Raw genomic sequence first — 14,514 nt, 5'->3', positions numbered from 1 at the left:
TTTTAAAGATTCAATTAGTATATTTCACTTAGAAAGCTTTGAAAACTTATATTACAAGATATTCTTGAATATATAGGGACCATCGATTAATTAAATAATTAGGTAATATTGGAAACATAACAATTCATTTCTTGAATTTGTCTCTAAAGTACCGAATAGTTGAATTTCAACTAAAGAAGATCAATTTCCAATTAAAACGTTGAATTTGGAACTAAAAAGGATCAGTTTTCAGCCAAGAATAGAATAGTTAAATTTAAAATAAAAAAAATAATTTTCCACCAGAATAAGCAAATTTTCAACCAACTTTTAAATTAAAAGTATAAATCTTCAACTGAAATAGATTATTTTTAAACAAACAAAAAAAAGAAATTTTAACAAAAGAGTTTAACTTCCAACCAAGTAGTTTTATTTTCAACGAAAAAAGATAAATTTTCTAACAAAAAGATGATTTTTCAACAAAATACATGAATTTTGAACGAAATAGTTGAATTTTTTACTAAAAGACACCATTTTTCAACCCAATTGTTGAATTTAAAACTAAAAAAGTTCAATTTTTAAACATAAATGGATATTAAATTTTCAGTTGATATTTTTTTTAAATTAAAAATTCAACAAAGTAGTTCAATTTTCAATCAAAGTGATGTCTTTTCAACTATAATGATTAATCTTGAACTAAAAAAGTTAAATTTTAAACCAAAAATTGAATTTTAACTAAATTTATGGAATATTCAACTGGAAAAATTTTAATTTTTCACCGAAATATAAGTTTATAAATAAAATTATGAATATTGATTGGAATACTTGAATTTTCAACGAAAAAAGATACGTTTTCAAACAAGATTTATTTTCCATACAAAAAAAATACTTTTTAACAAAATACATGAATTTTTCAAAAAATAGTTGAATTTTGAACTAAAAAAGTCAAAATTTCAAGCAAATATTTGGATTTTGAATGAAAAAAGATCATTTTTTAACAAAAAATTGAAGATTACAATCTCAGTTTGAAAAAAAAAACAAATTTCACCAAACTGATGTACTTTTAACTAAAATGATGAATCAACTGGAATAGTTGAATTATTAAACACAAAGTTAAATTTGTAACTAAAATCATGAGTATTAACTGCAGTATTGAATTTGCAACTAAAAGGATGAATTTTCAACCAAATAGTTTAATTTTTAAAAACAACAAAATTAATTTTCAAACAAAAATGAAATGATTCTATTTTTCTTTTTATAGTTACATTTTCAAACAATACGATGTATTTTCAACTAAAAAAGAAATAATTTTTACAACAAAAATTGAACAGTTAAGTTTCCCGTAAAAAAAATTCATTTTAAACTAAAGAGATGAATTTTTAACTAACAATATGGAATATTCAACTGGAATAATTACATTTTCAGTACAAAAAAAATAATTTTAATAATATAAAAAAATAAACAATTCTCAACAAAATAGTTTCACGTTTCAACTGTAATTAAATTCTCAGTAAAAAATTAACTTTCAGCCAAGGAAAAACCTTCAACAACAAAAATTAGTTTTTAAAAACAGGTTTTAACTTTTAACCAAAGTAATAGAATTTTTCTTTTCAAAAGAAGATTAATTCTGAATGAAAAAGATAGTAGTTGATATTTCAATCAAAAAAGAGTTTAATTTTTAATCAGAAACAGTTTAATTCAACCAAAAAAAGGACTTTTGAACATATGTTGAATTTTTAACTATGAAAGCTTTTTCTCTCAAAAGAGAAAAAATATTGCCAAAAAAATGGTAAATTTCCATCAAAATACATGCAGTTACAATGGTATACTTGAATTTTTATTTAAAAGAATTAATTTCAAACAGGAAAAAACGAGTTTTTAACAAAAACAGCAGGGTGTCTATCCTTCCCAGGAAGGATAGACACCCTGCATGATGACTAATTGATAAATAAATTATTTTTTAAATTAATACTTACATTTGCCATCATAAGACCCATCAATCCGATCCCACATCCAATTTCGACGACTGTAGTTTTTGGTGTCGGTGCAAGGTGATCGCAAATTGCATTTCCAAGACTTTCAGCACCTGCCGCATTCGACCAGAAATTTGTCTTTGGTCCAAGTTGGAGTTTTACTCCTCCAACGACTTCTTCAAGAGCTTCGAGTCCCATAACAAAAGTCGTGTTCGAATGATTTGTGTTGTCAGCTCTGAAAACATACGATAATTTGGCATGTTTAATTGTTAATAATTCGATTTTTCACGTTTAAAACTAAAAAATGCAGGGTGTTTAAGGCACGAACTGGAAAAAATTCCCTGTAATTTAGGTGTTTCTTGAATTTTCAGGGTGTCTGCGCAAATCCTGGTAAAAAATTCCTTGACATTTCCAAGTTTTTTCCAGGTATCTCAATTTTTTCCAGGTATAATTTTTCCTGAGTTTATTAAAAATAATGTTCTTTTTAGTTTCTAGGAATTTAATTAATATTACAAGATATTCTTAAATATTTTGTCGCTCAGATGGCAAATAAAAATTCAGGATAAATTCATATGACTTAAAAAAAATTCAAGTTAACTTCAAATGAATTTTATTGATTTCCATAAAATTAGAATGGATTTAGAGGATTTTAAGAGAAACAAAAGAATTCGATGAAATTGATCAAAATTCAAGGTGAAATAAAAAAAATCGATTGAAGTGAAAACAATTTAAAAATATGACAAAACTTAATTGAATTCAGTAACTTTTAAATGAGCTTAGAAAAATTCAAGAGAATTCAAAGGAATTTGATGAAATCCCTAAAAAATAAATAGAATTTATTACTTTTAGAGAAGAAATGAAACGAATTAAAAAAACCTAAGAGAATTCCAGAGAATCTAAAAGAATTTAGGTTTAATTAATAAGAATTCAGGCTGAATTCCAAAAAATAATTCAAATTTTTGAAACCCTACTCATTTTTAACCAAAAAAGTGACCAATGACTACAGAAAAATTCAAAATAATTTTAATGAATTGGAAAAATTACAAAAAAAAATTGGGAAACTCCAATTATTTCAGTAAAATTTGATCGAATATAGAAGAACTTAAGGTAAATGAGAACAATTTAATGAAATTTATAAAAAAGCAAGCTGAATTTAAAAAGCAATCAAGTGAATTAAAAACAATTTAAAAATATTTAAAAATTCTTTGAATTCAGTAAGTTTAAAATGAGTTCAGAAAAATTAAAAATGCATTCAAAAGAATTAGATGAATTGCCTACAAATTTGAAATGAGTTTACAAGACTTCAAGTCGAATGAAACAAAGTTTTTTCAAAAACCACTGAATTGAGTGAATTTAGAAGAATGTAGGGTAAATTCCAAAAAATAATATAAAATCTTTGACACCCTACAAAATACCTTACTTATCGTGAATATATTCTTTTAAACCCACTAAAATATCTATATTATAAAATTCCGTCAAATTCTATCATATTTACTGAAATCCTGTCAAATGTATTCAAATACATTGAGAGCTTTAAAATCCCTTAAAATCATTGAAATATTTTAAAATCTTGTGAAATATTTTAATGTATCCATATCTTCCAAACAAATTGAGAAAATTCTTTAACTTAAAACATTGCAAACGCTTTTGAAACCCCTTCAAATTAATTAAATTAATCAAAATTTTCTTACAATCTTTTAAAATTCCCTAAAATAGTTTACATTAAAAGCTCCTGATTAAAATATCCTAAAATCTTAAGAATTCCTTCAAACTATGCAAATCTATTATAAATTTCTTGGAATCATTCAAAATAATTCAGGATAATTCAGAAATAGGTATGGACCTGAATTGAATCACTATTAATCACTATTAACCCATGAGTTTATTTATTGAAAGAAAAGTGACTGTGTGGCAGGCCTCCTTATTTTGTACAATTAATTCTTACAGAAATTCCCGGATTTTTGCTAGTTTTTCAAAATTCTTGACTCTTGAAAGCATTGATCTTATTATAAATTGTTGGAAAGTTCCATTATGGGCTTCAAATATGGTACCATAGGAACCAAACCTTGAAAATATGGTACTTTAGGGACTTGAACAGAATATAGGGTACAATAGAGAATATAGGGACCGGTCTGTGAGTCATGATAATACTAAAACATAATTAATAACTTGGTAAATTTGTCTCTAAATTCCATGAATTTGAATAAAAATTCAAACACATTTTTATTTTATCTACATATTCCTAAAATTTATTGCAGACTTAGGAATATAATATAAGTACTATATTAAAAATGAATTTAAACCGCTTCACATTCCTAAATTTTCAAGCAGAAATTTGCATTATCAAAAAGATAGATGAATTTTTAACCAAAAAGACGATTTTAAAAAAATACAATAATTCTTAATCAAAGAGTTGAATTTTCAACTCAAAATGATCAATTTTTAAACAAACAGCTAAATTTTCAAACTAAAAAAGTTCAAGTTTGAACTAAATTTGGAATAAAATAATCATTTTTCCAAACAATACAAATTTTATAGAAAATACATGAATTTTAAATTAAAAAGATAAATGGTCAAGCAACAATTGAATATTTAAGGTTTCAGTTAAAAAAATTCATTTTCAACTGAAGTAGTTTAATTTAAAACAAAAAACATGAATTTTCAACTTAAATGATGAGTCTTTAACGAGCATCATGACATTTCCAATAAAAAGATTAATTTTCAGTGTAGAAGATTGATTTCCACCAAAAGAGGCCAAATTTTCCAATTTCAATTAATTTAATATTAAGATAATCTATTCAATCGAACGTGTTCAATTTTTCCCATCATGAATATCCTCTTAAAATTAATTTTTTAAGATAAAAAATCATTTCTAAATTTGCCTAGGAATATTTATGCAAATTTTTTATTCCTTTGAAACCTTTCAAAATGCTTAAAAAGCTTCTACATTTTTTAGAATCTTAAAATTTTAAATATCTTTTAAAATAATTAGAATTTTTCCTAAAACTTTGAATAAATCATGCAAAATTTTAAAAACTGTCTATAAAACCTTGGACATTTTTTACAAGTTTTGGAAATATTTTGAAATTTTTCTAAATGATCCCTAACATTAAAATCTTCATACAATTTTTGGATTCTTTTTAAATCTGCCAAAGTGTTTAAAAAGCTTCTAAACTTGTTATTCAAAATCTTCAAATACCTACATTTTGCTTTACATTTTTTGAAATCATTTTAAATTTTTTATTATTTTTTAATCCTTTCAAAACTTCTAAATATTTTGAAATCTTCTAAAATTCTTGAAAAGCTTTACAATTTTATTTAAAAATGTTAAAAAATCTACATTTTACTTAATTTTTTTTTGAATCTTTTCCAATTATTTTTGAAATTTTTACATAAATTCTAAATATATTTTAAAATTATTAAAAATTTTCTTCAAATTTTTAATAAATCCTGCAATCTTCCTAGGAATCTTCATTCAAATTTGTTATTCTTTTTAAAACTTCAAAGAAGTTTTAAAAAGCTTCTAAATTTTTTGTTCGAAATCTTCAAAGATGTAAATTTGGTTTTACATTTTTTAGAAACATAAAATTTGTATTTATATTTCGGCAAATTAATAAATCCGGCGAATAAAAAAAATTACCTTTAAATCTTTCGAGATTAGTGTTTTACAAATTTTAGAAATATTTTTAAATATTCCCTAAAAATTAAATATTCACAATAAAGTAATTTTCAGAAAATTTCCTAGGAATCGTTAGAGTTTATTTATACTTCTTAAACTTTCCAAAATGCTTGAAAAAACTTCTAAATTTTTTTTTAGATATCTTCAAAAAATCTTTGAAACCTACTAAATTTTTAACTGTTATTTATACATAAATATTCAACAATTCCACTTGCAAATAAAAATCAGTTAAAATATAAGAATAAAATTGTAAAGTTCAAAGTTTAAATTTAGCTATCTGAAATTTTAACGATTCAAGCATTTATGTTTTAAACAATACAGTTTTAAATTGTTTAATTTTGAATATTTAATTTATAATTGCTCAATTAAAATAAACAGTCAAACATTACTAAATATTAAAAAATGTATTTTCTTCTGAATAAAAATGTTTGAAACTGAATGGATTATAAATGGAATATTTTAGACTGAAGCAACATTTGAATATAATTAGCCACGTAAAATTGAAACTAGTTTATAAATTTTGAAGAGATTCAGAATCGCTCTGTAAAATCAATTTATCTTCAATTTTTAATACTCAAACTACAATTTCATTTTTAAAAATCATTAATCAATTCTTATTTAGAGTTGATCAATTTATAACATTGTATATAAAAAAATTCAATTTAGAACGATACTAATTTTAAACTGCTTAATTCATCAAAAACTGCACTTTTTAATTTTTTTTAATTAAAATGTACGCATTGATTAGAAATGGAAATCCGCAAAAAATATTAAAAAGTTAAAAATTAACAAAATGGCGATCATTTTTAAGAACATAATTTTTTTCAACGAAAATGATACAAAAAACAGTTCAAAAGCAAAAACTGTTGATTCAATGAGTTCTAAAAGTTTCTTTTCTTTATTTACATTTTAAACCATTTCTTTAAAAATTGTGAAGAGTTGAACAATACCGAAATATTCTCTGTTAAAAAATAAATTCTCTATCTTTTTCCAGTCTTTTTTTCGTCCAGCCTGAAGAAATTTGCTCTAATAAAATAATTTTTTTCAACACTTACCTCAGCATGGTTTTGCAGTAAAGTGACTTTACATTGCAAGTTTTACCAGGTCCGGTTTCAAATAAACATTTCAAACGATCCATGATATCAGCATTGAGGTTTTTGGCCGTTACAAAAAACATAAGTTCGTTTTTCCGATTACACCGAACCAGAAGCCATAACCAATCCAATTTCAATTTCGGGGCCGGTTTGTCATCAACGGCGACTACATCAGAAATGTTAGTGATTGTTTTTGGAACCTCTTCTCGCGTAAATGTTAATCCTTCTTCACATTCCACTGATGTGGTTGCCAGAAATTCTTCAAATATCTGGAAGTGAGAAACAAATTGCAGAATTTTCTGTTCGTATTACCAACATTCAACTGGCATCGCTCTTGGCATTACTATTCTGAGTTAATATTTTAAAACTTTAAAAAATATTAATTGCATAAGCATGGGACAATCATTTATTGAGTATTTGTTCAGAATTTAACGGCAAAAACACTCATTTTGAGAAATTCTTCCGATTGATAGAAATTTTTTTAATCAGATTTGAATTTTCCAAACTTAAAAGATCTTCATACTTAAATCGTAATTTTTAAACTAATGGAAAAATATTTTCAAAAAGTAAAAATTGGAAAGTATTGTCATTAATGTTTTACTTCGAAATCAAAGAGTTCAAATTAATACACAAGTTATCAATTAAAAATTTTTAGACTAAAAATCCAAAGTACAAAATGCTTTTATTCCCTTATTCAATTATTTTATCAGCGTTTAAAGCATCTAAATCAAAATAAAATAAAAAATAAAAAACAAGAAAAACTACAAAGACAAGAGCGAAACCAGTTTTTCTAATTTTATTGAAACCCCGTGCGAACATTTGTAACAGCATAAAGTGATTCTCAGCATCAAACTCAAGTGCATGAAGAAATAAACAAAACTTGGCCTTGTCTCAACATTTAATTAGCAGAATTACTCTTTCAATATTACCAAAGATACAATCGTTTGGGATACAGTCACAAAAATCTCGATTAACTTTAAAAAAAAGAAAGACTAGATTAAAGATTAAAATGATCACTAAGGATCATTAAAATTTGATTCATTAAGTCAAGTATTCACTCATATTTGCTCGTAAAGAAAATCTTCCGAGATGAGCAGATCTTCGGCACTTATTTTTTTAATCTCAAATCATTTTATCAATCTTTTTTAATCTCAATCTTTCTCTAATTCTCAATATTTTTGAGCTCCTCACTGAACGATCTATGCAGTGCTGTGGATTAATTTTTAACTCGCCACAGGCGTCCTTTATAAAAAAAGGGCGAACAAGGGACGGATGGAATCGATGACTTTCTCTCTTCTTTATCGTTGCTGAATTTGGATTCGTCTTGAGAAAAAAAAACTCTTCCTTCATAATCAATTCCAGCGCTTCGAATTTCCAAGTTTTTAACACTTTGCAGATTTACTTTAAAGATCTTTCTTCAGAACTTGTCTTGCCTCTTGTATCTTTTGGTGTAAAGAATACAAAAGTTTGGTAGAAAAAAACTGAACGTTGAATGCTGGATTCTTTTAAAGATTTAGATTATTGTAAATTTGTAGAACAATTTGATTGTTGCTGATTTATTCGGATTGGCCCATTTTTAGTGAATTGGGTTTAATGTAGTCTTCTTGATCCACTTCTGTCACAATTTGATTTTATTGTTCCAATTTTCTTTTGATTCGCGCATTTCGATTGCGTTGAATCGATTATGCAATTGAATATCTCGAGATCGAAGAGACAATTGTTTTTGTCAATCGATTCGAAATTCTGATAAAAACACAAAAGACTAGATTAGTCAATCATGCAATTTATTTATCAGAAAGCAGCATAATATCTTCCAAGTCTTCAGCATTTTTCCGTCCAAGCATCTCGTCGAATTTCTTCATTCAATTCATAAGTCCGCTTCTGATTCTCTTGATTCGTGACATCAAAATTTCATTTGTAATTTATATTAAATTTCAATTGCAAATCTCACAATCTGGATGGTCATCGGAAAGTGGATTCGAGTCTCTTTTGAAGTTCTTTGAATCAATTCCTTATCAGCTACTGGCGAATGGAGCTATTGGAGGCTGCAAATAATCGAATGTCCTTTGAATTCTTTGATTTTCTTCGTTTTTTTTTTAATTTCGATTCTCGATGTTTGTTGTATTTCTTCTTTCCTCTTTGACTTTGTCGGTGAAGATTTTTTAAGACAAGCACCTTTGCAGGTAGAGAGTCTTCGTTATATACTTCGGCAAATCGTGGATCAGAGTTTTTCTTTATTTCTTTGCCCTTGATGAAGATTTAGATTTAGATTTAAGAGGAAGACAAACACCCTTGCGGGTAGAGAGTCTTCGTTTTCTAAATCTGCAGATTCCGCAAAAGAGAATTTTCCACCCATCCCTTGTTGTTCCAATGGCTAGAGACATATAATTTCTGCCAGAATTCTCTCACGCGAAACTTTTGTCGCTTTGCGCTTTTTTTTGTTATGTATCAAAAAGTATGTGTACCTTGACAGCACGCATTACAAAAGGTGGATATTCGATGGGACTATTGAAATCTGAATCCTGGGCACCTGAAGGCTCCAACGTCCAGGTTATTCTTCCTCTCCTCTTATTCTCGTCCTCCGAAGACAGCTGTTCGCGCTTTTTGTTGCCTAAAATGCCAAGAGAATTTGCTGTTTTGAGCTTTTTGTTTTTTGTGTGTGGTTTTTTTTTTACTCTGACACGGCGTCCAGCGCAAAGCTGACGCACCGCGATGAGAGTTAATTAAGATTATTTTTAATTATTTTTCATTGGGATAATACCCATTTATATGTATAGTTTCCACCTAGAACATACTAATAAAACGGCGTTAATCACATTGACTATATTGTATGGTAGGTGTTTTTTCAAGACAGTCGACACTTTTTGTAGGTCACAGTCACTAATGGTTTCATCAAATTTAATACAGACTTGTCGTTCAAGGCCCAATTTTTAGTTGTAACCTGAACACAAGCACTTTTCTTTCGTTTAAACTTCCGACTTGAGTCGAATAAGGTTTAAGATTAATGGTAAGTTTAATATTAAGTTTAAGAGTTCAGTGTTAACAACTAGAAGGAATCAAAATTAGGAATTAATAATAAAACTAAAGGTTGAGATTGAAATACTGGGCCCAAAAATATTATAGATGAGAGGGTAAAAGAAAGAGAAAGAAAAGAGCCGAAGAATCAAGATTAGTTTCCTGAATGAAATAGTCACAAAATTTTATGAATTATTGGAAACCATTACCACAGTAGTTTCGATTTCGATGCACCAACAACATTCATTCAAGACGTTAATTAATTTTATTTAGTCACAGCCACAATCATTACCATTCGGGATTTTCTGGAAAATTTTACAAACGATTTTTCTGAATTTGGAAATATTTAAAAGTATTCGCATTTTAATTTGTAATATTAAAATTAACTGAACTTTTCAGATCGTATGGAAAGGTCCTGTACAATGATGATAAAAGAGAAAATCTATAGTCACGTAATTTAATTCTATCCTTTTTTGAAAGGACTTTCAATTTAAAGGCAAATATTTGGATAGCGATTTCCAAAGACAGATTTTAAAAACTGAAATGTTTACAATCGAAAAGTTTTAAATTAAAAAGAGGTGTTAATTACACTAGATTGAAAGATTGCTTATTTTCTGAATTTATCTACAAATTTCTAAAAATCATATGAAATCCTACAAATATTCTTGTAAATCGCTTAAAAGTTTTAATATCTCTTGAAATGCTTTGAAATCTCTTAAAATACTTTGAAATATTCCTTTTGAAAATCGTAGAAGTCTTTCAAAATAAACTTATTCATTAAAGTTCTCTAAAAACCTCACATACATTCCTAGCAATCTTTGAGATCCACAGAAATACTGATAGATTCTATGAAATCCTTTAAATATTGTGGATTTCATTGAAATACCTTAAAATCTTTGAAAATTTTGAAATCGCTAAGAATCCCTTGAAATTTAATTTACTTTTCGAAGTTCTCTCAAAGTCCCTCGAAATAATTAAAAATCCTTCAAAATTCTTTGAAAATTTTTGAAATTCTTTCGAATCTCTTGAAATCTTTCCTTTAGAAATCGTAAAAATCAATTCAAATAATTAAAAACGATTTGTAGTCCCTGTAATATAAAGTAAATAGAACGTATTTATTAATATTCTCTAAAAAAAACTTGGAAATAATAAAAAAAATTAAAATTTATCTATTGCAGAGTGTTTACTCATATCCTGGAAAAAAAATCCTTGACAATTCCAGGTTTTTTCAATTTTCCAGGTCCTATAATTTTTCATAGTATGGAGCAAATGAAATTTTTCGCATTTTTGAAAACAATCGACTCGGAATATGTACACTGTTTCGCAAGTTTATTATAAATCATGTTTCTTTTCAGTATCTAGAGATTTAATTATTATGTTTAATTAAGAAAGCTTTGACAGATTATATTAAAAGATAATCTCAAATACATTAGCACCTCTAATTAGTTAAATAATACTAAAAACAGAATTAATCATTTCTTTAATCTGCACTTAAAGTCCATGAATTTGAATAATAATTCAAACAAAATTTTATTTTCGCTTCTTATTCCTAAAATTCAGTGCATATTTATAGAAAACCAATCTAAACAGCTTCAAAATTTTAACTTTTCAAGTAAAAACATTGCATTTTCAACAAGATATATGCATTTTTGGCCAAATAGTCAACTTTAAACAAAAAGCTGAATTTTCAAATATAAAAAATAAATTTTCGACCAAATAGTTAAATTTTGAACTGAAAAGATAAGTTTTCAATAAAAAATAGAAGTTAAATTTTAAGTTGAAAAAACAAATTTTTCACAGAAAAAAAAGATTTCCACCAAAGTGATCAATTTTAAACTAAAATCATGAATCATTAACTGGCATAAATTAAGTTTAAACCAAAAAGATCCATTTTTAAGAAAAAAGTTGAAGTTCCAACCAAGTTGTTTTTTTTTTTTTTAACCAAAAAGATTAATTTACAAGCAAGGAGATTAATCTTCTAACAAGAAAGATTATTTGACAAAAAAACTTTAATTTTTAACTAAAAAAGACATGTTTTCAATTAACAGTTTAATTTTCAACTAAAAAGATCAATTTTCAACCAAAAATAGAATAGTTAAATTTGTAATTTAAAAAAAAATTAATTTTCAACTAAAATTACGAAACTTGATCTCAAATAGATGAATTTTAAATAAAAAAGGCGAACTTAAAAAAAAATGAATTTAACAATCAACCAAATAGTTTTATTTTCAATCAAAAAGATGAAGTTTCAACTTAAATGATAAATGTTTAACTGGAATACTTGAATTTTAAACCAAAAAGATGTATTTTCAAAAAAGCTTCATTTTCAAAAACAAATTTTGAACTAAAATTATGAATGTTTAACTGGAATAATTGAATTTTAAACCGAAAATACGAATTTTTAAATAAAACGATGAATGTTAAACTGGAATAGTTGAATCTTCAAACAAAAATATGAAGTTTTAACCAAAAGTATTAATTTTCTACCAAAATTAGAATAATTAAATTTTCCGTTAAAAAATTTATTTCATACAAAAAAAAGAAAGACTTTTGAACGAAAAAGTTAAATACAGTGATATAAATCTACTTTTACAAATGAAGAACCATTGTTATTGAATTTTATAATGCAATTAAAAAAATAAGCACGCTCTCGAAAAAATTCCCTGATTAAAAAAAAAAATTTCTTGAAATTTCCAGGTTTTTCCAGATTTATATATAAAAATATCCTGACAATTAAAGGTTTTCCAGGTAGTATAAACACCCTGTAATAGTAATCCCGTCGTGGCGAAATTCTACAATTCTCCAATGTCACTTAAAATACGAAATTCATTCAAAGCTGAAAAAATCATACACATACGCAAGTCAATTTCGTGCACATCGCAATAGATGTTACCACTCAACACCTTCTTGAAAAATATTTATCATATTTCTTGATTTATATCAATTATAAACTACAGAACAAAAGCTTCACTTTTCTAATGGAAAGTGCTCATATCTTTTAATTAACAAGCACAGAATTTGTCCGCATTTTCCGCTTATTTTCACTTATTACTTAATTACATGCAAGACATTTGTTTTTCGGCGACTAAGAACCATATGAGATGAGTCAAACACCTATATTTTTTCACTTCACTAAGTCGACTGGAAGACACTCTTGAAATAGATCCACTACAATTGTCATTGATGCAATAGAAATGATGGGCTTTTTGTCAATCATTAAATACTGTCATTTCTGGAAGCCCAGTATTTCAATCAAATTACAAATCACTTACAATTCAAGCCTTGGAATATAGCTCGACAATCGAAATTCAGACATGAAGAAATGCATTAGAAATTAGGAACTAAAGATAATTATCAAAAAATATCCAATCCATCCGAACTTCATTTCTTCTATAATACCAGTTTATCTATAACCACTATCACTTTTACACGTATTCATACATTTTTAATAAATAACAACAACACTTTTCATCTTTACAGATAAAAACTGATTCCTCCAAATTAAATTAAATTCTATTCAATTGCATTAATTGCGACAAATAAAATGAATACCGAAGTTGAGAATCGAAAGAAAAGATAAAGGAAAAATAAAATAAAAAAATTCTTTTCTTTTAAAATTGAATTTTCTTATTTTCAAAATTAATGTATTATTTAAAGACAGTAAAGCTTACTTGAAAAATGTTAAATAATATTTTATTTAAAATTGATTAAAATATAGTCTTTCTATGGTACGAATGTTATTTATACGTATGTACATTTTAGAATATAACCCATAAAAGGCGAAAGTAAAATCTCATTTAAGAGGAAAAACACATTATAATACTCACATGTGAACTTCCAACGATTTGTATGGGGTTGTTTTAAAGAACATCGTCTCGGTGGTTTTAATCTGCAAACTGGAGTGCCGATGTTGGATTGGACCGCGTTCAACCATTTTTTGTACGATGGATAAGAATATTCTAGCACTCGAGCCAATTTTGCCAAACGTTCCTTAACAAGTTCATGTTTTTCTTGTAACTGTAAAAAAATTTTTATTGCATTTATAAATTACAGATAATACGGTTACTAATTATTATCTTATTTCACTCTTATTAGGGTTTTCAAAGAAGCCAGGTGTTTTTTGTTTGTGAAAGTAACTTCATTAACCCTTCCAGTACACACTGGGTCAAATTGACCCTGTCACCTACTTTGACCAAAAATAGAGCTCAGGCGTTTTAATAAATTGCGCTACCGTAGAATTATAAGTATAGTTCGATGCCCCGACTACAGTTTTAGACAGTTTTTGTAACGTGCCAAGTAATAATTCGTCGTTGGGAAGCGATTGAAATCGAAGCAGGGTTCAGGTGACCCATATGTGTACTATGTCAAATCTACTAAAATTTTGATTTTTCGTTTTCATCAATTATAAACGTTTGTTAGTGAAATGTGTAAACAATCCATTTTTTAAGTTTGTGCAAGGGCGCACGACAACAAGTAGAGAAAAAAGTAAGATATCAACTTTTAGCTTACAAAGTAGACAGGAAGACAAGAGCACAGTGTTCATCTTTCCAGCGACCATCACGCGTACATGTGCAACGTTTGGGCTAGTCATAAATAATTATGAGGTACTACACCTTTGTGTAACCATTTTTTTTGTTTCTTTTTAAAATTTTGTATAATAAAATAATTTGTTTCCCTCATGTACAGTCTGTCAAGTTAAAGCGTGGGTGGCTTTACTCGCAGTCGGTAAGGTGTATCGACATGATTTTGGTGTCAAAATATTAAGAAGAGCTCCCTC

The 14,514-nt window shown here is 26.7% G+C and overlaps 1 protein-coding gene across 5 annotated transcripts in view; it reads right to left on the bottom strand.

Moving 5' to 3' along the window:
• LOC117182378 (titin-like) overlaps positions 1-14,514 on the bottom strand; it is a 45,094-nt gene that overhangs the window by 7,730 nt on the left and 22,850 nt on the right. For all 5 annotated transcript variants that reach the window (XM_033375587.1, XM_033375583.1, XM_033375585.1 and 2 more), the window contains 4 exons: positions 13,565-13,754; positions 9,188-9,333; positions 6,684-6,991; positions 1,953-2,184 (listed from right to left, as the gene is read on the bottom strand). In XM_033375587.1, the coding sequence (XP_033231478.1) occupies positions 1,953-2,184; positions 6,684-6,991; positions 9,188-9,333; positions 13,565-13,754 (876 nt within the window). The remainder of the gene's footprint in view (positions 1-1,952; positions 2,185-6,683; positions 6,992-9,187; positions 9,334-13,564; positions 13,755-14,514) is intronic.

This window comes from Belonocnema kinseyi, chromosome 10 (genome assembly GCF_010883055.1).
Source record: "Belonocnema kinseyi isolate 2016_QV_RU_SX_M_011 chromosome 10, B_treatae_v1, whole genome shotgun sequence".
Taxonomy (NCBI): Eukaryota; Metazoa; Arthropoda; class Insecta; order Hymenoptera; family Cynipidae; genus Belonocnema; species Belonocnema kinseyi.
This window is presented reverse-complemented; position numbering and strand designations above follow the sequence as displayed.